The sequence below is a fragment of the Anser cygnoides genome, chromosome 2, assembly GCF_040182565.1.
Source record: "Anser cygnoides isolate HZ-2024a breed goose chromosome 2, Taihu_goose_T2T_genome, whole genome shotgun sequence".
NCBI lineage: Eukaryota > Metazoa > Chordata > Aves > Anseriformes > Anatidae > Anser > Anser cygnoides.
In genome coordinates, this window is record NC_089874.1 from 89,119,384 (window position 1) to 89,140,140 (window position 20,757).

Here is a 20,757-nt window from a genome sequence, read left to right on the forward strand (position 1 = left end):
TCACTCACTGCACAGCCTTCATCTTCCAGCCAGGGCAATAGCTGAAGCAGTAGTAACAGGGTGGCAGAAGTAAATTCTGGTGGTTCCTTGCATTGTTTTAAATTACAGGTTGAGTATCTAATATATAGATTTTATTTTTTGCAAGTGTGCCTGTGTACATATATATTTATATATATTTTATAGATGATGTATGTGTATGTACACACATGCGTACAAATATTTTAAAACATTTTGCTTTGTTAATGCTGTTGCATTGTTGCATTATTTGCTGTTACAAATGTAGATCCTTTAACTTCAATCACGTAAGTAACTTAATGTAAATGGTCAATTTTTTTTTAAAGAAATGATTATCAAGACCAAGTATGCTTACTTTTCCTTCTAAAACAGAAAAAGCTTCATGGAGTGTCTGTGTTCTCTTGTCTCTGTTACTTCACTAAGAAAATTCTTTTTGCATTACAAAATCCCACAAAAATGTTAATTCTGGATTGATTATTGCTGTGATTCTAGAACACTATTTTGGAGCTTGTGTGTGCTTTCTTCTGAACAGGTATTGCAGTTGCAAATTGTTTATACGAATCATAATCATAGAATCATAGAATGGTTTGGGTTGGAAAGGACCTTAAAGATCACCTAATTCCAACCACTGACATGGGCAGGGACACCTCCCACCAGACCAGGTTGCCCAAAGCCCCATCCAGCCTGGCCTTGAACACCTCCAGGGATGGGGCATCCACAGCTTCTCTGGGCAACCTCTTCCAGTGTCTCATCACCCTCTGAGTAAAGAATTTCTTCCTAATGTCTATTCTAAATCTACCCTATTTTAGTTTAAACCGTTGTCCTATCACCACGTGCCCTTGTAAAAAGTCCAGCTTTCCTGTAGGCCCCCTTTAGGTACGGGAAGACTGCTATAAGGTCTCCCTGGAGCCTTCTCTTCTCCAGGCTGAACAACCCCAACTCCCTCAGCCTGTCTTTATAGGAGACATGCTCCAGTTCTCTGATCATCTTTGATCGGAGGCCCTCCTCTGGATTCATTCTAGCATGTCCATGTCCATCTTATGTCTGGGGCCTCGGAACTGAATGCGGTACTCCAGGTGGGGTTGCACAACAGCAGAGAAGAAGGGGAGGGGATAATCACTTCCCTCAACCTGCTGGCCATGCTTCTTTTGATGCAGTCCAGGATATGTTTGGCTTTATGGGCTACAAGCAGACATTGCCAGTGAGTGTGTGGCTGGGTAGTGCTGAGCGGCCTGCTGGGTTAAACAACAACAGCAGGACAGAATCAAATGCTTCGCACGAGTTCAGGTACATGATGTCAGCTGCTCTTCTCTTATCCAACAATGCTGTAAGTCTGTTGTAGAAGGCCACCAAATTTGTTAAGCACAATTTGCTCTAATGAAGCCATGTTGGCTGCTGCCAGTCAGCTCCTTATTTCCCATGGGCCTTAGCATAGTTTGCAGGAGGACCTGCTCTATGGTCTTGCTGGGCACCGATGTCTTCCTTTTTTCCCCTTTTTAAAAATAGGGTTATGTTTCCCCTCTTCCAGTCAGTGGGACCTTCACTGCACTGCCACGACTTCACAACTATGATGGATAGATAGTGGCTTCACCTCTTCATCTGGCAGTTCCCTCAGGATTCTTGGGACCCTGCTCATCAGTTCCCATGGATTTGTGCACCTTCAGGTTCCCTAGATGGTCTCAAATCTGATCTTTGAACATTCAAAAATATTGAGAATGCCTTTTAAACTTAAATTTCCATGTTCACAGGTAGAAGTTTTTGAAAGAATGCTCATGCCATGGGAACATAAGGGTTTTTTTTTTTTGCAATTTTTTTCCCCTGTAGAACACACTAAGTGCCTCAAAAATCATTCATCACATGCAAACAAACTTTGTATAGTTTAGATGGAGCTGATAATATTTCTGTTGTGATGTACTTAACCAAGTAAGAGTGTAGAAAGAGAACATAACATATAGTAAGGGTAACCACCCCCTTTTTTTTGTTAATAATGTTGGTTTTCCTAAGGCATTTTAGTACTTCAATTTAGCATTTACGATTTAATTACAGAATCATTGGATTAACTTCAGTTGTGCTGGTATTTTCCTTGTTTGGAAAATTATTGTCTTTGCATTCCTGAGGTTGCTGATAAAGTTTTGAGCTGGAGTATTATTTAAGATTTCTTGATTTATTTGGATTTGTTTCATACTGTTACCACTAGAACCACAGGAGTAATTGCTAGCTTCTTGTTTTCAGGGGAGGGCATTACCAATAATCGCATATATGGTTTTTAGATTCTGCGGGAGGACAAGATTTTTATTTCTCAAAGCAAACAACAAACTGGTTTAGGAGTTACAGGAAAAATATCCAGAGTAAATTCAGTCAGCATGCCAAGCAGCCAGCACTTAGGGCTGCACTTCATTTTGCTAACTGTTCGGGCAATAACTTTATATAGGTCACAAGGTGACAACTTGATAAGATTTGTATATTGTACTGCTGCCAGTTAATTCCTCATTTGAAATATATAAGTGCAACTTTATGATATATAACCTTGTGTTGTACTTCTGTGATTGGTGGTAATTTCCATCCATACTTTTTTTTTCTGTCTGTCTCTCTGTTTTGCAATTTGTCCAGGTTACCATATTCATTGGAGGCATTAGAAAAAAAAAAACCAGTTGGCTCTGTTAATCGAGATCCCTGTAGCAGTTTAATACCACTATTTATGAGTTACCAGGATGCCTGAGGACAGAGACTATTCATCAAATACATTTTTCGATTGTTTGCTATAGCTGTGGGTCTGAATAAAACAAGCTTCTTGCAAAACTCAGTTATCTTTCAGTTTGGAATTGTTTCCCTGCAGAAATTCTGATATGATTTTATTGTTAATAGAATAACTCCAGTAGAGATAGCATCTAAGATATTCTTAATTATGGATGATGCAATACATTAGACCGAGTACTCTGTTCACAGTAAGCTAGTTCTTGCCTAAGTTGTAAAAGTTAAAGTGGCTAAGTGTCACCCTTGTCTTTTGAGGTGACATCCTGGTCCTGCTTAAAAAGTTTGCTCCATATGTTGTCAGCTTTCTTTGAGCAATTCCAGGAGGCTTGTTCCGGAGTGCTTTACACACTGACTCCAAAGTTTTGCCTCAAAGGCCGCTAACTGCACACTGAGCAGCTGCATAATAAAATTCATCTGCACTACAAAACTGGACAGCCACAGCTTAAATAACCCCTTGCTAGGAAGCGAGTTACCAGTGTGAAGTATTTGAAAACACCAGGTTCAAAGATATGGTTCCCTCGATCCTTGCTATATTTAATCTGTCAAATTTCAAAATACTTTGTATTTAATATTTAGTATTAAATCTTGAATTTAATGTTTTATGCTGAGGTAGAGAGAACATTCAGCTTGTGCTTTTCTTCTGCTCTTTCACTAAATCATAGAATCGTAGAGTCACAGACTAATTTAGGTTGAAAAAGACCTCTAGGATTATCAATCTAACCATTAACATAGCACTGCGATTTCTACCACTAAACTACATCCCTAAGCATCACATCTACACATCTTTTGAATACCTCCAGGGCTGGTGACTCTTCACCAAGCACAGCAGAATGACTGTGGGTTGTAGCCCTATTGTTTAAATTGGAATCAATCTTGAAATGTTATTACCTTAGTCTAGAGGCATGGATTGGATGGTTTAGTTTAGCTTTCTGAGTATTGATTTACACTTCTGTGGTGGTTTCACTCAGAGGAGAACCGAACTCCACCAGAACTGGTCTCTTACTCCCCCTCCTCAAAGGAAATGGGGGAGAAAATACGATGAAAAGGGCTCAAGGGTTAAGATAAGGACGTGAAGATCACTCAAACATTATCATCATGGGCAAAACAGACTCAGTGTAGGGAGATTAGAGAAATTTATCGCCTATTACTAATAAGCTAGAGAAGTGAGAAACAGAGAAAACAAACTAAAAGCAACCTCCCCCCATCCACCCTCTTCCACCTCCTCTCCCGAAATGGCTCTTGGGAATGGGGGCTGCGGTCAGTCCCTGACACTTCATCTCTTCGTCACTGCTGCCCCTTCACGCGGGGTCCCTCCCACGGGATGCCGTCCTTCCTGAACTGAGCCTGCGGGGGCTGCAGCAGCTTTTCCAGAGCTGCTCCCACACGGCTCCATACCACGGGGTCCATCCATCCCCCAGGAGCAAACTGCTCCAGCACGGGTCCCCCACGGGCGGCAGCTCCCCCCAGACCCCCTGCTCCTGCGTGGGCTCCTCTCCACGGGCTGCAGCTCCGGCCCGGGGCCTGCTCCTGCGGGGGCTCTCCATGGGCCGCAGCCTCCTCCAGGCCACCTCCACCTGCTCCACCGGGGGCTCCTCCAGGGGCTGCAGCGTGGAGATCTGCTCCGTGTGGGACCCATGGGCTGCAGGGGGACAGCCTGCTCCACCAGGGGCCTCTCCACAGGCCGCAGGGGAACTGCTGCTGCCTGCCTGGAGCACCCCCTGCCTTCCTGCTGAGCTCACCTTGGGGGCTGCAGGGCTGCTTCTCGCTCCTTTCTCCCAGCTGCTGTTCCACAGCAGTTTTCTTTCCCCCTTTCTTAAATGTGCTCTCACAGAGGCACAAACAACATTGCTTATTGGCTCGGCTCTGGCCAGCAGCGGGTCCTTTTGGAGCCGGCTGAAACTGGCCCTTATCTAACATGGGGCAGCTGCTGCATTCTTCTTGCAGAGGCTGCTCCTGCACTCCTCCCCCTTCCGCCCCCCCCCCCCCCCCCCCGAAAAACAAAGAAACAAACAAAAAAGGGAAAAAAAACAAACAAACAAAAACCCAAACCAACAAAACCCTTGCTGCATTAACCCAGTACAGCTTCTAAAAGGAAAAGGAAATTATCTCAAAAAGTGAATGGTGGGAGCAGTGCATTCAGCACTATGTTCTCCATCAAGACCAGACTAGTTTAGATGGCCCTTGGTCCTATGTGCAATAACCCCTTTTTGATTCTCTTTGGGGTTTGCAAGATAATAGGTAGGTAGGCAGCACCATTGTTTACTATTTCTTTTCTTTACACTCTTGAAACAGTTGCATGCTTCTGATTGGAAAAGAGGAAGAAATCAAGTATTTTGTACTATGAAATTATTCTACACAAAATCTATTTAATAATTGAAGTAGGTGCTTTTACTACTCACGAAGTGTTACAGTCCAAAATGACTATATGCTCGGATTAGTTTCTTTTATGGGTACATGCTTATCCATTTTGGTACTAGCAAAAATAACAAGTGGTTTTTTGACATCAGCTAACACTTCAGCAGAAACTAGGGTGGTTTTTTCCTAGCTTTTGTGGTTGCTGTTATGGTTGATTATACTAGCAGTGGTACCTTGGAAACCTGATCTAAAGTCAAGTTCTGTTGTTTCAGACACCCTGTGGACTAATAGTAATAAAAAGCAGATTCTCACTTCCTTTGACAGCTTGCAGTCTACTTTTAAGGCTGAATGCAATGAGTAGATAAAACAGGTATATAGGCTGGGAAGGTAAGATTTATAAACCAGGTCCATAAATTAAAAGCAGAGAACTCAGTTTACTGACTTTTTAGCTACCACATTTACCAGCTAAATGTCAATTGGACTCTTGCTTCCCCAAGTTTTCCCTTAAAACACATGGTGAGTGTGATACACATCTGTTCTAAAATTCTTATCTATTACCACACATGAGGTGTTGTTGCATGGTGCGACATTTATACTTCATGAGGTATACTTTTATACTATGTCTGTTATTTTGGTATGAGTGATGAGAAAGCTTAATGGATTTTTGCAGTGGTATGAGGCAGGGTATTCTTGCATTAAATAGAAAGTGAGATAGTGAAGACCATCAGAAAATGCTAAGTATATTTCAGTATCTGTTATATATCTGTGAATGTAAGAGGCTGGCTTACCTTCTTTGTATCTTGTTTGGGCATTACAGATACCTTAATTAATACTTCTTACAATAGAAGTATAACATGCATACTATAAATTGTCATAAATGTCTGAAGATGTAAAGGAGGGGAAAATTTCAATCTTATGTTTAGTTTGTAACCAATTCGTATAATTGCTAAGAAATATTTAGATTACGTTTAATGGTGCTCAGCTATGTGTCTATGTAATGCAGACAATAGTATGTTCTAAGTCTGAAAAAGCACAAGTTCTTGATAAAAGAGCTGAAATTAATGGATGGTGTTCTGGATGTGGATGAGGCTCCAGCATGCCTGGAAAGAATAAGAAAACATTGAATTGGATTATTATTTACACTAGGAATCTCCTGTTAGGATTATTTTGTAGATATTTGCAAGTTTATACCATTATAAAATATTTCTTATCTTTTATATTATGATAGGAAAGGTATGCAGCTTCTAAAATTCTTCCACTGTTGATTTCATTCAGGTTGTCTTTGCTTCTTTATTTTGTGAATCATTTTCATGTAACAGTGTGCCTTCTGTTCTTTCTTAATGTGCTCCAATTTGCTTCATTTCAGTCGTTAAGTAGGGAACTTCAGCTGTTATGTGCTCTGAATCACTCAAGTCTAAAGATGGGATGAATGTTTCCCAACTCTGTTCACTTCATGTCTTGGCTTCTATCAGTTTTTCTTGCTCATGCTTGTATAGTAACTACATACCATGTTATTTGGTAGAAGAAGGAATAAATGAAAATTGAAATGGACTCACTGATGCTGGACTGCTGTAGGAGGAGGTGGATTCAGATGGCCTCTCTTCAAAGTTCACTTAGTAATCTGTAAAATGTTGAAGAGGTGAGGCAGTGGGAATTAATCTTTTTGGGGTACTCACATGCTGTAGAGATGCCTGTAGTGTCGAAGCTGTGACTGCATAGTTTCACCTCTAATAGATTGATCTGTGTCAGCAATGGCAGTATATCAATTTAAGGAGCTGTTGATAATCTAGATAATGGTAATTCAGTTAGTATCCAAAAAACTAACATTTTGGCATGTATTGTCTTGCACTGTATATTTTTCAGATAATGATAGTGCTTTGTGAAAGACTAAAATAAAAAAAAAAAAGTGAAGGGAGGGGACAAAACCCACTATACCTCTGTTTTGTTTCTTTCCTTTTCCCTAGTGGATATTAGCAATGTATTTTCTATTGCCATTTAATTGTGTGCCTTATGTGAGTCTGTACAATGTGTTTTCTACTTGCAACAAATCTGAATGAAAATCCCAGATGCAAACAGTGATGTCCAGGATCAAATGTTGTTGCTTGGATTCACCTCTGTCTATAGTTTGTTTAAAAATAAAAAAGTCAGCAAGAAACAGTAAAACAAAACAAAACAACCCCAACTATAACAACAACAACAACAACCACCACAGAGCTTAGATTTATTGTCTTCTAACTCCTCCTTGTGTTACACTTTCCCTTCTAAAAAGCACTTTATATTCCTCCTGGAGACTATGCTAAGGCACACGGAAAATAAGGAGGTGATTAGTGACATACAAAATGGCTTCACTAAGGGCAGATCATGCCTGGCAAATTTGGTGGCCTTCTACAATGGGATTACAGCATTGGTGGATAGGGGAAGAGCAACATTAGATACTATCCCCCATGATATTCTTGTTTCTAAATTGGAGAGACATGGATTTTATGGACGGACTCTGTGGATAAGGAAGTGGCTGGATGGTCATACTCAAAATGTTGTAGTCAATGGCTCAATGTCCAAGTGGAGATCAGTAATGCGTGGTGTTCATCAGGGGGTCAATACTGGGACCTGTGCTGTTTGACATCTTTGTTGGTGACATGGACAGTGAGACTGAGTGCACTCTCAGCAAGTTTGCAGATGACACCAAGCTGTGTGGTATGGTCAACACACTGGAGGGAAGGGGTGTCATCCAGAGGGACCTGGACAGGCTTGAGAGGTAGGCCTGTGTGAACCTCATGAGGTTCAACAAGGCCAAGTGCAAGGTCCTTAACCTGGGCTGAGGCAATCTCAAGCACAAATATAGGCTGGGCAGAGAATGGACTGAGACCAGCCCTGAGAATAAGGACCTGGGGTTGTTGATGGATGAGAAGCTCATCGTGAGCTGGCAATCACAGAATCACAGAATGTTAGGGATTGGAAGGGACCTTGAAAGATCATCTAGTCCAATCTCCCTGACGGAGCAGGAACACCTAAATCATGTCACACAGGAACGTGTCCGGGTTTGTTTTGAATGTCTCCAGAGAAGGAGACTCCACAACCCCCCCAGGCAGCCTGTTCCAGTGCTCTGTCACCCTCACCATAAAAAAGTTTTGTCTCATGTTTAAGCGGAACCTCCTACGTTCCAGCTTGCACCCATTGCCCCTTGTCCTATCATTAGATGTCACCGAGAAGAACCTGGCTCTGTCCTCCTGACACTCACCCTTTACATATTTATAAACATTAATAAGGTCACCCCTCAGTCTCCTCTTCTCCAAGCTAAAGAGACTCAGCTCCCTCAGCCTTTCATCATAAGGGAGATGCTCCACTCCCTTAATCATCCTCGTGGCTTTGCACTGGACTCTCTCAAGCAGTTCCCTGTCCTTCTTGAACTGAGGGGCCCTGATTGGATGCAATATTCTAGATGTGGTCTCAGCAGGGCAGAGTAGAGGGGGAGGAGAACTTCTCTTGACCTACTAAGCACAACCTTTCTGATACACCCCTGAATGCCATTGGCCTGAAAGCCAAACATATCCTGGACTGCATCAAAAGAAGCATGGCCAGCAGGTTAAGAGAGGTGATTCTCCTCTCCCCTTCTTCTCTGCTCTTGTGCAACTCCACCTGGAGTACTGTGTTCAGCTCTGAGGCCCCCAGCACAAGAAGGACGTGGACCTGTTGGAAAGAGTCCAGAGGAGGTACTCCGATCACGACGATCAGAGAACTGGAGCACCTCTCTGATGAAGAAAGGCTGAGAGAGCTGAGGATGTTCAGCCTGGAGAAGAGAATGCTCCAGGGAGACCTTATAGCAGCCTTTTGGTACCTAAAACGAGCCTACAGGAAAGCTGGGGCCCAAACCGTTCTAGGAATCTGTGATTCTATGGCTGTATCTTTCCTTTCCTAATCATTCTGTGATTCTTTAAGACAGTGAAGGACAGATACATTTCCTCTGGTACTCCCATCTCTTTGAGATTTAAGTATAATGGTGCATAACTAGTTCTCCAGTCCCTTACAGGTTGCTGTGGGTAGGCCTGGCACGAGTATTCATTTCTTCTAAATAGAGAATTAGGTAGTTTGAATGAGGTTTACCATATTCCTTTCCTAATCTTGGCTACAGATGAGCTTTTGTTCATGCTCATTTCTCTGCAGAATGCAAAAACGAGGAGCTTAAAGAGGTTGCAAGTCTGCCATCTGCTGCCTGTCCTTTTCTGAGGATGGTTTTTCAGGTTGTGGGTTTGGATTGGGGATGGGGGGCGGGGGGGGAGGCAGGTGAGAGTATTCAATATGTTTTTTAATATGTTTTTCTGATTATGTTGGTTCTTTCTTGGATTTCCATCACAAATCAATTGTGTACTTCATGCTGTTCTCTCAGTGCCCTACACATCTTAAGTGATGGCATCTTAAGCAATAAGAATGTGTTTGATAAAGGAAGGAAATTCTCTGATCAGTCAACTGTCTGGCTTGAAGAGACTTGGGAGATTTGAGTTGTGAAGGGGATTCCTTACAAGATTGTTTAGTGACAGAAAACTGTGCTTTAGCTTCAAAATATGTTAATTTTACTGACGAGCTCTACAGTTACCTAGATGTCAGTTATTCTGTCTTAATGATATTCAGGCCCACTGAGACTCATTCTGAAGTCCAGGGCCCAGAACATGAAGTTGAATTTTTAATTTTTGGTTCTACGACTAACTGTAGAGCAGTCTATAGATAAGGATTTTCAGAATCTTTGTTCTGAAATTTTAGGACTTGTTCTGTTTCCCTGATATTAACTATAAGAATTGGAAAACACCAAGAATCTTTTCCAAAATATAAAGAAGAGTCCGGATGGTTGGGAAGTACAACTTAATTGTGAACATAATTGCACTTCTTGCATTTAATTGCAATCATAAGTCAAGAAAGACAGCTCCTAACATTTGGGTCAGATTTTTAATTTTGTGATCTAAATTATTAATGAGAATATTTCCATAAGCTTTCTGCATAAAAATTGACTTCATAACAGAGAGGTCAGCTGGTCTTGTTCTAGTCTTCTAGACTGTATGATTACCAGTTGTAATCAGAAATTGTTCCCATAAATATGTGCTTCATTTATGATGGTAAATTACTTACATGCTTTATAAAGCAAAGCATAATTTTGTAGGTTCTAGTTAAAAGAAAAGTAAAGTAGATACTGCATATAGGATTATTGAACATGAAAGGTTAAATGTCAGGTGTATGTATAAATACTATTCAAGTTTTTCTTTTTCCGAGTGATTTAATACCTAAGGAATCTCAGATGTTATATTGGGTACTGCATGTCTACAGCCAAACAAAATTGTACGATGCCTAGAAAACACAAGTGGTCGGTACAAGATTGCATAATGCTATTGTATAAATCAGTAGTGCTTCCACTTGTGATAGGCAGCCGTGCTGAACACAGTATGTCTCAAGACTGATACAGCAGTAATACAAGGGGACTTGAGGCAAGTGGTGGAGGTTGATTAGGACTATAAAGATTTTATAAGAGGATATTGAGAGCTTGAGATTGTTTATGTAGAAGATAGATTGGGAACTTCTGTAATCTATCTCCCCAGAGCAAGATTTAGGAGCATATCCAGTTCCATCAAACAGAATAAATTCAAAAAAGATGAACAAGGTGGTTTTTGTTTTGTTTTTTAACTTGAAACACAGTGGAATGACAGAATTTAAGGTCACAAAGATTGAAATTTGATTCAGAAAGACATTTGACACCTTCCTTGTGGATAAATTGAAATACATACTTTCTTAGAAAAGACAATAATTTTAAAAAGAAAAAAAATGCCTAGGGCAAATAAATACTTTTAATATAATGTATCTTCTTGTGATATATCTTGGCTGGCCAGCTTTAGAAATACTGAGTAAAAGTCAGGATGTTGGACAAAATGAACCATTGTTTTTATTCAGGGTGACAGTTTCTCTTCCTATTGCAATCTGAATTAATTTGTTATCATTTCTCTCTGTTCCATTTGCCAAGAAATAACATGAATGATAACTTTGTTTTCCCTTTCTGCCCCAAAAAATAATTGTCATAGTCCTCTTTCAGAGATTCAAAGGGGCAAATATTTTGAAGCATTTTTCACTCACATTTCAAGTTTATAATCTGTGAACAGGTCTGGGACTATGGCAGATATTTCAATTCTATGCTGCTTCTCTGTCCTTTTCCGGCATTTCATTGCTTTGATAAATGAGAGATAGTTATTTTACAATTTCAGGGATGCTCAGCTGGAAAAGCTTACAGGATCTCATTTATTCTAAAAACGCCCATCCCTTGCAAATTGTTCTGCTTCCAAGTGTCTCAATTTCTGTATTGAGTCAACTGTTGAAAATCTCACTATAATAATTCAAAAAGCTTAATACATTCATAAGAAATTTGCTTAAAAAAGAATTTCTTCTTTTACTAAGATTGTCTTCTGCTACTACCTAAATTATAGAAAAGCCAAGTTCCAAACCCCAAATGTAACTGTTCTTGATTGGGGCACTTCAATACTGGACCAGGATCTGAATTTTGTTGCTTTTTTCTCCATAATGGACCAAAATCCTAAATCCTATTTCTACCAGCTGTCAAATTAGTAAGATACATCTGTGATTAGAACTGCTTACAGACAGACTTTCTATTCTATGGGAATCTGTAGGGAAAAAAAAAACCACAACACAACAAACAAAAAAAAAAACAAAAAAAGCCATTCAGTTGCAGAATTAAAAGAATAAATACTGTTTTATTTTCCAGTAATAAAAGCAAAATTAATTACTTAGAAGTAATTGAAATCTGAATGAAACAGAAGCTATTAAGGTCTGAAGAAACATTTGGGGGATTATCTTGTCCAACCACCTACTCAAGGCAGGTCAAGCTAGAGCAGGTTATTCAGGGTCTTGTCCTGATTTTGAGATGTGTTGGTCTCCATGACAGCAATTTTTGTCCTCATATATTTATTGAGTCAGAGTTTCCTGTGCTCCATCTTTTGCTTGTTTCTTCTTTGTCTTTTCCCTGAGAAGTGACCCTTTTCCCTGGTGCTACTAGGGCCCCTGGGTGCTGCTGCTGAACTGACTCTGCCCGCCAATCCTGCTGGAAGGTGTCCTTCATCCCAGTGCTGAGCCCCACAGTCACCTCCAAACAGTGCAGGCCCCCACCCGCTGTGGCTGTGTGCACATGCATGTGCTAACCAGAACTGTCAGCCAGTGTTTTCCCCACTATTGGCTCTGATGGACAGCATCAGTAACCAACTGTTCCTTGGCCAGACCCAGTACTGCTACTCCAGCCCATAGTGTGGTGCAGAACAGTATGGTCAGTCATCCTTGTAGTCTTACTCACCCTATTTGTTCTAAGGATGCTGTGGGAGGCCATGTCACAAGCTGTGTTCAGTCAAGGGAAACATCGTCCATTGATGATCCCTCATTCACCAAACAGGTCCTGTCTTCACAGCTCTCAGTTGGGCCAGGCAGGATTTGACCTTGGTAAAGCCTTGCTGGCTATTCCCAGGCACCTTGTTTCTCATATTTTGGGTGTGATTTCCTGGGAGATTTCATCTGTAACCATCCCAGAGACTGAGGCTGACCAGCATTTATTTACCAGGATCCTCCTTTTTGCTTATCTTGAAGGTGGATGTGATCTTTATCTTTTCCAGAAGTCTTTGTGTTGGGAAGTTCACAAGGTATCCCATGTCACCGTGAAGTCCCACTTGACTTCCTCCTCTGCTGTATGCCCAAACCCTAGAAGCTGACATTTCCCATAACGTCTACTTGATGACTAATTAAAATCTTCCATAAAAAGCACATGTAATTTTTAATATAAGAAATCGTAAATTTACAGTCCACATACTGGTTGTCACAGAGCACAGAATTTGAGCTGCATTGTTCAATGGCTACTCTGTTGGAAATTCAACTTGTCTTTTCTGCCATCTCCTCCCCTCTTTTATCCCACAGCTCTGTCTTCTGGGATTAAAATTCTAGTAAACCAGAAGAAACAGTGCAAAGTGAAGGGCAGTTAATTTGAAGTTATGTGAAGCCTCTCATACAAGCAGTTGTTAAAATGTAACTTGGAAATGCTGTTTATAGTTGTCTCAGTACATAGAACAGAAGGTAGTAAGAGACAAATCACAAGGGATTGTAAAATATGCTATGTCTTTGAGCACTATGATAAACAGTCTCTTTAGTCTTGCTACAGTGCAAATACCTGTGGTAATAAATCTACGGGAGACTGCTATACTCTAAGGAGAAAAAGAGGCTGGAGGTATGTTCAGTTTGGCAAGGCCACAGGAGGTGGTGGTAATAGCCTGCACATACCTAAAAGTCATTGGGATCTAAAATGGAGGCAAAGGGATTGGTGTTTCTCAAAAGTGTTTAACAAAGAGCAACAAAATGAAATTCAGGTAGAGCATATCAGGAAAATGTGTGTTTGGTGAGATGTTAATAAGCTGCAGAAACACTCCCATGGGAATATGAGGGACAGCCCATGAGTGGGATTATGAAAATTGCTTTGACGAGCACATTAATAACTGTTAGCAGTCCTCTGTGGGCACAAGAATGAAGGGAATGTTTTTACAAGAATCCACCTCTCTCGCTTCTGTGATTCTCTGTTACATACTCTGAAGATGTCATGTTGAAATCCTGTGGAAAAGTTGCCACTGATTTCAGTCAGAGTGGATCACGAACTTCGTGCTAATACAGGCCATGTTTGTCAGTCATTTGTCTAGGGGCAAAAGTGGCAATGCACAAGAAATAGTTGTGCCAGTACAAAGACCTCTGGGCAATAGGTATTCAGTACTCCTTCAGCTGCGTACAGGGAGCTACAAAGATACCTTGGCTGAAGATCTGTTTTCCCTTTGTAGGCAGAGCTAATTATTTTTTAATGGTGTGTGGGGAGAGGTTCGTACTGCTTCATCCAGGAGAATACTAAATTTGTATAGTTTTGCTTTTCTGTCAAAAAGGCTATTGTGTTCTATATTTGAAAATGTAATACAGGCAAGGTTAATTTGATTTGCCTTGTTTGTCAGAAGTTTGTTTTGTTTTGGTTTTGTCACACAGATATCTCACTGACGGGGGCCTCACATGTGTGTGGAGCCAATCTTGTTCTTGCACAAATAGTTGCCATTCTGATGAAGAGGTTTCACCACGCCAGGCGAGACTGGAGAGGAAGTCTGTCAAACGTGCTGCTGCCCATCATCTTTGTTGCACTGGCAATGGCCTTGTTTAGCGTGAAGCCGCTGGCTATTGCTTATCCTTCTCTCAAGCTGACACCAAGACTTTACAAGAATGCAGAATCGTTCTTTAGGTAAGGGAAGGGGCTCATCAATCTTCATCAGTATCATGGGTTCTGGGATCTTTACCCTTGAGTTCTCATATTTTAATGAATATTTCTTATAGTAGGTTACTTTTTATTTTTATTTTTATTTTTATTTTTATTTTTATTTTTATTTTTATTTTTATTTTTATTTTTATTTTTATTTTTATTTTTATTTTTATTTTTATTTTTATTTTTATTTTTATTTTTATTTTTATTTTTATTTTTATTTTTATTTTTATTTTTATTTTTATTTATTTTTATGTTCCGGTTGTTTAGCACATTTTAATAGATTATTATGAGGGGGACATAAAAATGGAAAAACATTGTGCAAAGGATTTGCTGGAGGAAAAGACAAAGATTTTGGAGCAGTTTGGATTGGGCAATCAGTTTCAATACAAGTCATGACCATTTATATGTAAATGACTAAGTGCATTTAAACAAGCATTTGCATGCTTCAACTTATTTAGTTGATTAGGTCTGAAGTAATTTTCTCAAAATTTCTCATCTTTGACAGTGCCATAGAGCACTAAGAAAGCTTGGTGCCCTTCTAAATGAACCTCCACTTTCTATTTTTTTTTAAGCTTTGAAACCAACTAGACTATTTCGTATTATAGTTTTTTATCTACAGTACCTATATGTCATCTCTGAATTATTCTGTATTAAGCGCATATCACACAGATTGTTTTATCTACTGGACAAATATCCAGATACCTTCATAAAGATAATGTGATGATGTTTAAATTTATAAATGAAACATAGATTACCTAAAATGTGCTGCTAGGAATGCATGTTTGTATTGAAGTTTCTTTACATGTTCACAAGCAGTTTATGAAATGAGATCATTTTGTTGTTTTGGTATGTTTCCTATGCATGGATTTGATAGTTCTTTAATTTCTTGATAAACATGTAGAATCATGAGGCTTAAAGTTAATAGAACTAGACATTGTAACATGTTTGTGTTTCTTTCCCCTTTCCATCCTCCGATGCCGTGGCCCAATTTGAACAGCATTGAAGATGATAACCTAGGAAACCTTTCTCAGATTCTGCTGAGATATTTCTTTGACTGGGACCACACATGCATGCATTCTAAGCAAGGGTAACTGTATAATGTAACTGATTCAAAATGCTCTATACTGATTTAACACTTGCTGCTAATTTGAAATGGAGACTATGACAGTAGTGAAGAAATCAATAAATCTAGCATATTTTCCATGAAATGTAACAGTAAAAATTAATTAGCCTAAAGTTGAGACTAGGAACAAATTTTGCTGAATGCATATACCTAAAAAAAAAAAAAAAGGTAAAATAGTACACAAAAACAAATGTTGTAAAGAAGTGGTAAATTAAATATATTTTGCTATGTAGTGTGGACTGTCTTAGGCTTTTATTGGCAGTGTGAGGTTAATGTCAAATCCCCTTTGATGGAGGAGCTAGTATCTAGGTAGAATATGTAAGTAGGCTTCACTGTTAAAAGTCTGATCCTAATCTGTTAGAATTTAGCGACAGCTTTCCCATTTATTTCAGGAGGATTTTGATCAAGTCTGTTGTCCATATGAATGTAGGTTAGACAATAATTACAATGGTAGGAAGAATTCCAGGTGTCCAAAGTCAGGAGTACAAAATAGCTACCATGCTTTAGTTAATTTACTGATGCAAACACAAAGCAGGTAGCTCATTTGTTGCTTTACTCACATAAATATTTGTTGTGAATCCACCTTGATTCAAATGAGCAAAATTGATATACCTTCAGACACAGCTGCCACTGTGATAAAATACTAAGAACTTGCTGAAGATTGCAGATATACTTGTTACTCTGTGGATTTCTTCCGTAGAGTCATGTACTCCTTTCTCATAATGGCTGTGTCTATCATTATGTTTATTCCCATTAGAAAAAATAATTCATGTTGGCAAATGGAATCTTCTTCACCCCAGGATTCATGTAGATGTGTGTCTGAACAGCAGGTATGTCCATGTATAAGTGTGTGCGAGTATATATGTAAAAATGGTGTGTGTGTGTGTGTTATATAATACTTTGACTATTCTTTTTGAAGAGGTAGAGAAAGAGATGAGAAAGTAAACCCTCAGAGCACTGGCTTTTTTCTGATGAGATATTTCTTTGTTTCATTTAATGTTTGGCCTACATCTTTTGAAGTCTTCAGGGAAAGAGATTGCACGCATGCTTTTGTTGCATATATATGTGTTTGTGTGTGTGTGTGTGCATACATACTAGAGAAGGCTATAGATTGACCTGAAGTAAAAGGAATCAAAGACAGCTGAACTATTTCCAGCAGATGGAACTTTAAACCTGATATAGGACATTGCTTAAAAAATAGTCAGATAAAACAAGGATAAAACTTGATTATGTGGTAGACTACCTACTCCCAAAGGGAAGGGCAAGCTACCAGGGAATCTACATCTGACTAAGATTTAATTGTTAGTTTATTTTTGAATTGGACTGTATATCTGAAAATAAAAGAGCTCTTCAGGAAAGAACAGATTTTGAAAAATATAATGAATTCCTGACCTCCTTGACTGGTGAGTTTTCCAGCTGACTTATTCTTAGGTTGAGTAATAACCGGGAATATGAAACTGAGTCTGAACTGTCTAATTTATTTGCCTGGATGGGACTATTGCATCAACTATTTATATCTTTATGAAAGAGACAAGTTATTTACAGTAAGAGTTGCATCTGAAATATAGCAATATAATTTCGTGGAAGGGGGAACTATTTTTTTTTTCTGGGCAAGGAACAAGTTTTCTTCTAATACTATAGAAAGATACCTAGAATACAAGAAGCTTAAATAAAATGGCAATCGAAACTCAAGCTCAGGGAGAGGCCCATTAACTGTGAAAGTTCAAAGGAGAGAAGTCACTTGACAATGGGGACAAAAATTTTATTTGTGAGCTATGGTAAATCAGAATGACTTCACTAAAGAGTGAATTTTAGCTTGTGGATGGTTGAGATGTCAAATGAGCATTACAAATTTTCAGGTTTTATGCATTATATACTTAATGAGGTTTCCCAGGTATCTTATCATAATACCTGTCTCTTTTTCTTTGGTTGTGAGAATGTCCCACTGAATTGCTAGAAAACATCTTCCCTTTTTCTCTACTGCAGTCCCTCAGTGAAACTTTTAGAAGCATATTGCACGAATCAAAATTTTGTTTTCATCCAGATTCATGTAGTGCCTTTTTTTTGTTTCTTTTCAGGAACAAGAATTGAATAGAAGTCTAATTGCCTTTTTCATTGCTATACAACTTTCTAAACTTATTTTTAAGTTTTGATGTTTTCAAAAATGATTTACAGGGTTGCAGGAGATATCAAAGGTGGTTCTCGTGTAGGTAACAGCTACAATTATTTGAAATGCCTTATAAACATAAAACCACACATAATTTATTGAAAAGTCATCAAAGCTGAAAGAGGCAAATCCAGTTGACAAGCAATGCTGTAAAAACTACGTGCAAATTTTAAAAAAATGGCTAAATGTAGTGCCACTGATTTTTAAGGAGCCCTGTACTTATTTTATGTATTAAATATTTTACGTTATACTTTTTTCCAGATGTGTCCAAGTTTCAACACCTCTGTTCTCTATGTGAAGAATAAGCAAGGACATATTCTGTATAATCTTTCAGGGTTCCTTGTGGAAGAATATTTAGTGAGGTCTTCCAATAAAGCAAGGTAACCCTAAAACGTCTGTGTGGTTTATCGCTTATGTATATAAAACAAACAAACAAACAAAAAACCACAGTACTTCCTAATCCAAATCACATGTCTGTGTTACTGGGTGTGTAAGGGGCAGTTGCCTTTATTGGTTGTTATTAAAGTGTATGGCCAGGCTAAGGTAACATGGAGTCGCCTCCATGGTGACTTCTCAGAGTTTCCTCCAGCAGCTGCATGACAATTCCTTCCAGGTATACACTGGCTCTTCTTGCCATGCAGTGAGTTCAGTTGAAAAATATAGTGTTAATATAGATATTTCCACTTTATCATTGCAAGAATAGATTGCTAAGGAAGACAGAGCTTAAGGCATGCTATTACCTTATTGTCTATTAACAGATATGGTGGTTGGTCTTTTGGAGGGAGGAAAGTCTCTGCATTTCAAGAACAAAAATTGAATAAGATCAAATCTAAGCCTCTGGCTAAGGTAAGGGTTGCATGTTTGTGTATGTATGTATGTATTACCTCTTCAGTCTCCAGACTTCATTGCAATTAGCAAATAATAAATCATTATATGAAATCCTTGCATTAAAAAATTGGGAGAAAAACTCTCTGACTAGTGTAGTCCATTTCTCTGTTCATAAATATATTAATATTCCCTTGTGTTCTGAAAAATTTTAAATGAGTTTAATGATACAGTTTTCTTGTGAACCTCTTTCAAAGTCTGTCTGAGCTCACCTTTAAATTTTTTTTTAGGTAGTTCAAATCTTCTCTATTTGTTTGTGTTCTACAAAAAGTTAATGTCAGAATTGAAAAATGTCCATTGAACTTCTCAGAAATTAATTGTTACTGATGCTTGTTTCATTTCTGTAATAAATATTTTTCTTTGCTACATGTCTTTCTTTATTTTTTTCCCTTCTTATCCTTAAGACGAAAAATCCTTAAAAATCAAGATAGAGTTTCTGCGAATATTACTTCTGCGTGACAAGTGTACTACCTTGCATTTATAATTCTCTTTTCAAATATGAGCAACTTCCCCCTTTTTATCCCAGAGAAACTTGCACCTTGCTGAAATTGGTCAGGTTGTGAAATATGAATCTCTTCTGACAGTGGGTCATTCCGTCTTGCAATGCTACATGTAGCCATTGTTTTCTCTTTGGAGCTTCTCCCAAGAGCCAGGAACAGAAGGATTATTATAAGTGCAACTGAAGTCAGGAGCTTTTCCTTGAGACATTCTGGTACACACTGGAAGGACAGTGTGAAAACTTGGAGTAGGATCTAGAAGCTAAAAGGGAATTATCAGTGCAAAGCATTTTTCTATTTTTATTTTTTTCCATAGGGAATGTTTTGAAAGGTTCTTTTGAGGTCCATTCAGATGTAGACCATTAATGAGGAGAGGTAGTTTTGGAGGAGATTATGAAGAATCTCAGTGAGAGGCCTCTATTTCTGTATCCAAGCAAAACACATTTATTGCCAGAGGAAGCTGTGAAGCTTGACCTTATGGATTCCAAATTAGAATATGAAAGGAAGGTGCTTCCTTTATATTATTTTATAGACACTAGATTTTATTTGCTCTTGCAAATGAAGAAGAGAAGCAACAGTATAATTAAGCTCTATCCCAAATCCCTTTTGAGGCAAACTGTAGTTAAAACAAGATGCAGATATTCTCTCTTGCCAACATAATTTCACATTTCATTTTGCAAGATTGTTGACTGTTTACAATGCCTTTGCCTTGTAGTTTTGAATAGCAATCTCTCTCTCATATCCACACCTTGTCTTATATATATTTTCATTTAGGTCATTTGTAATCCCCTTCTACCTCCAGATTTCTCATAGGTTTGAAATCCAGTTCCATTGATCCTTAATTAGGAACTTGAAGTCCTAGAGGATTGCAGTAAGATGTGTTTTTCTGACTGCTGTTTTTGCTGTTTTTGTCCTATGTCTTTAATAATTTTAGACTTTTGTTTTGACATGCCAGTGCTGTGTTTTTTCTCCTTTTTTTCTCTCTCTCTCTTTTTTTTTTTTTTTTAAATATCTTTGGCATAGAGCTCCACCTGGCATCAGCACAAGGATAAATTATAGTTATATTGCTAGTGAGTAAGCTTCATATTTCAGAGCCAAAGAAAATAGTGGAGTAGATTTATAAAGGGCACTGTGTTATCTAAAATACCTCCTGGAAGTGGCTTTCAACTGATGCAATGTCAAATTATTGCATTAACCTTTTAGTAATTAATGACCAGACTTTTACTTTGACCTTTCAGGCTTGTTCATGAGACAGTGAATGTACCATTTACATAGTCTTGTATGAAGTAAAATGAGAAATTTGCATTTGAACAGACTTACTGTATGATTAATTTCATTTTAGAAAATGTCTGAATCCTTATATGTTATTCTCCAATCCAATGGACAACATTTTTCCCAGTTCAGATAAAACAATTATTCAAATGCTGAAACAGTCTTCTGCTTTACTGTGCTGCATATGCATTGTACATACAGAGAAAGTGTATGGGTTCACACATGAGAAAGAATATATTTACCATATGCAAGAGACTTGGCTGATTAAAACCATTGACAATGGACGTTCATTGATGATCATTGCTGCATGGAGCACAACTGCTCCTTAACATTTTTTTTTTTTCCCCTGAATGTATATTCCTTCATTTATTTT

General features: G+C 38.6%; 1 protein-coding gene across 1 annotated transcript in view; it reads left to right on the plus strand.

Moving 5' to 3' along the window:
• The window catches only part of ABCA13 (ATP binding cassette subfamily A member 13), a 199,941-nt gene that overhangs the window by 114,325 nt on the left and 64,859 nt on the right, over positions 1-20,757 (plus strand). The window contains 5 exon segments of the mRNA XM_048076400.2: positions 14,173-14,419; positions 15,438-15,527; positions 16,321-16,393; positions 17,992-18,110; positions 18,489-18,576. Coding sequence (XP_047932357.2) covers positions 14,173-14,419; positions 15,438-15,527; positions 16,321-16,393; positions 17,992-18,110; positions 18,489-18,576 — 617 coding nt within the window.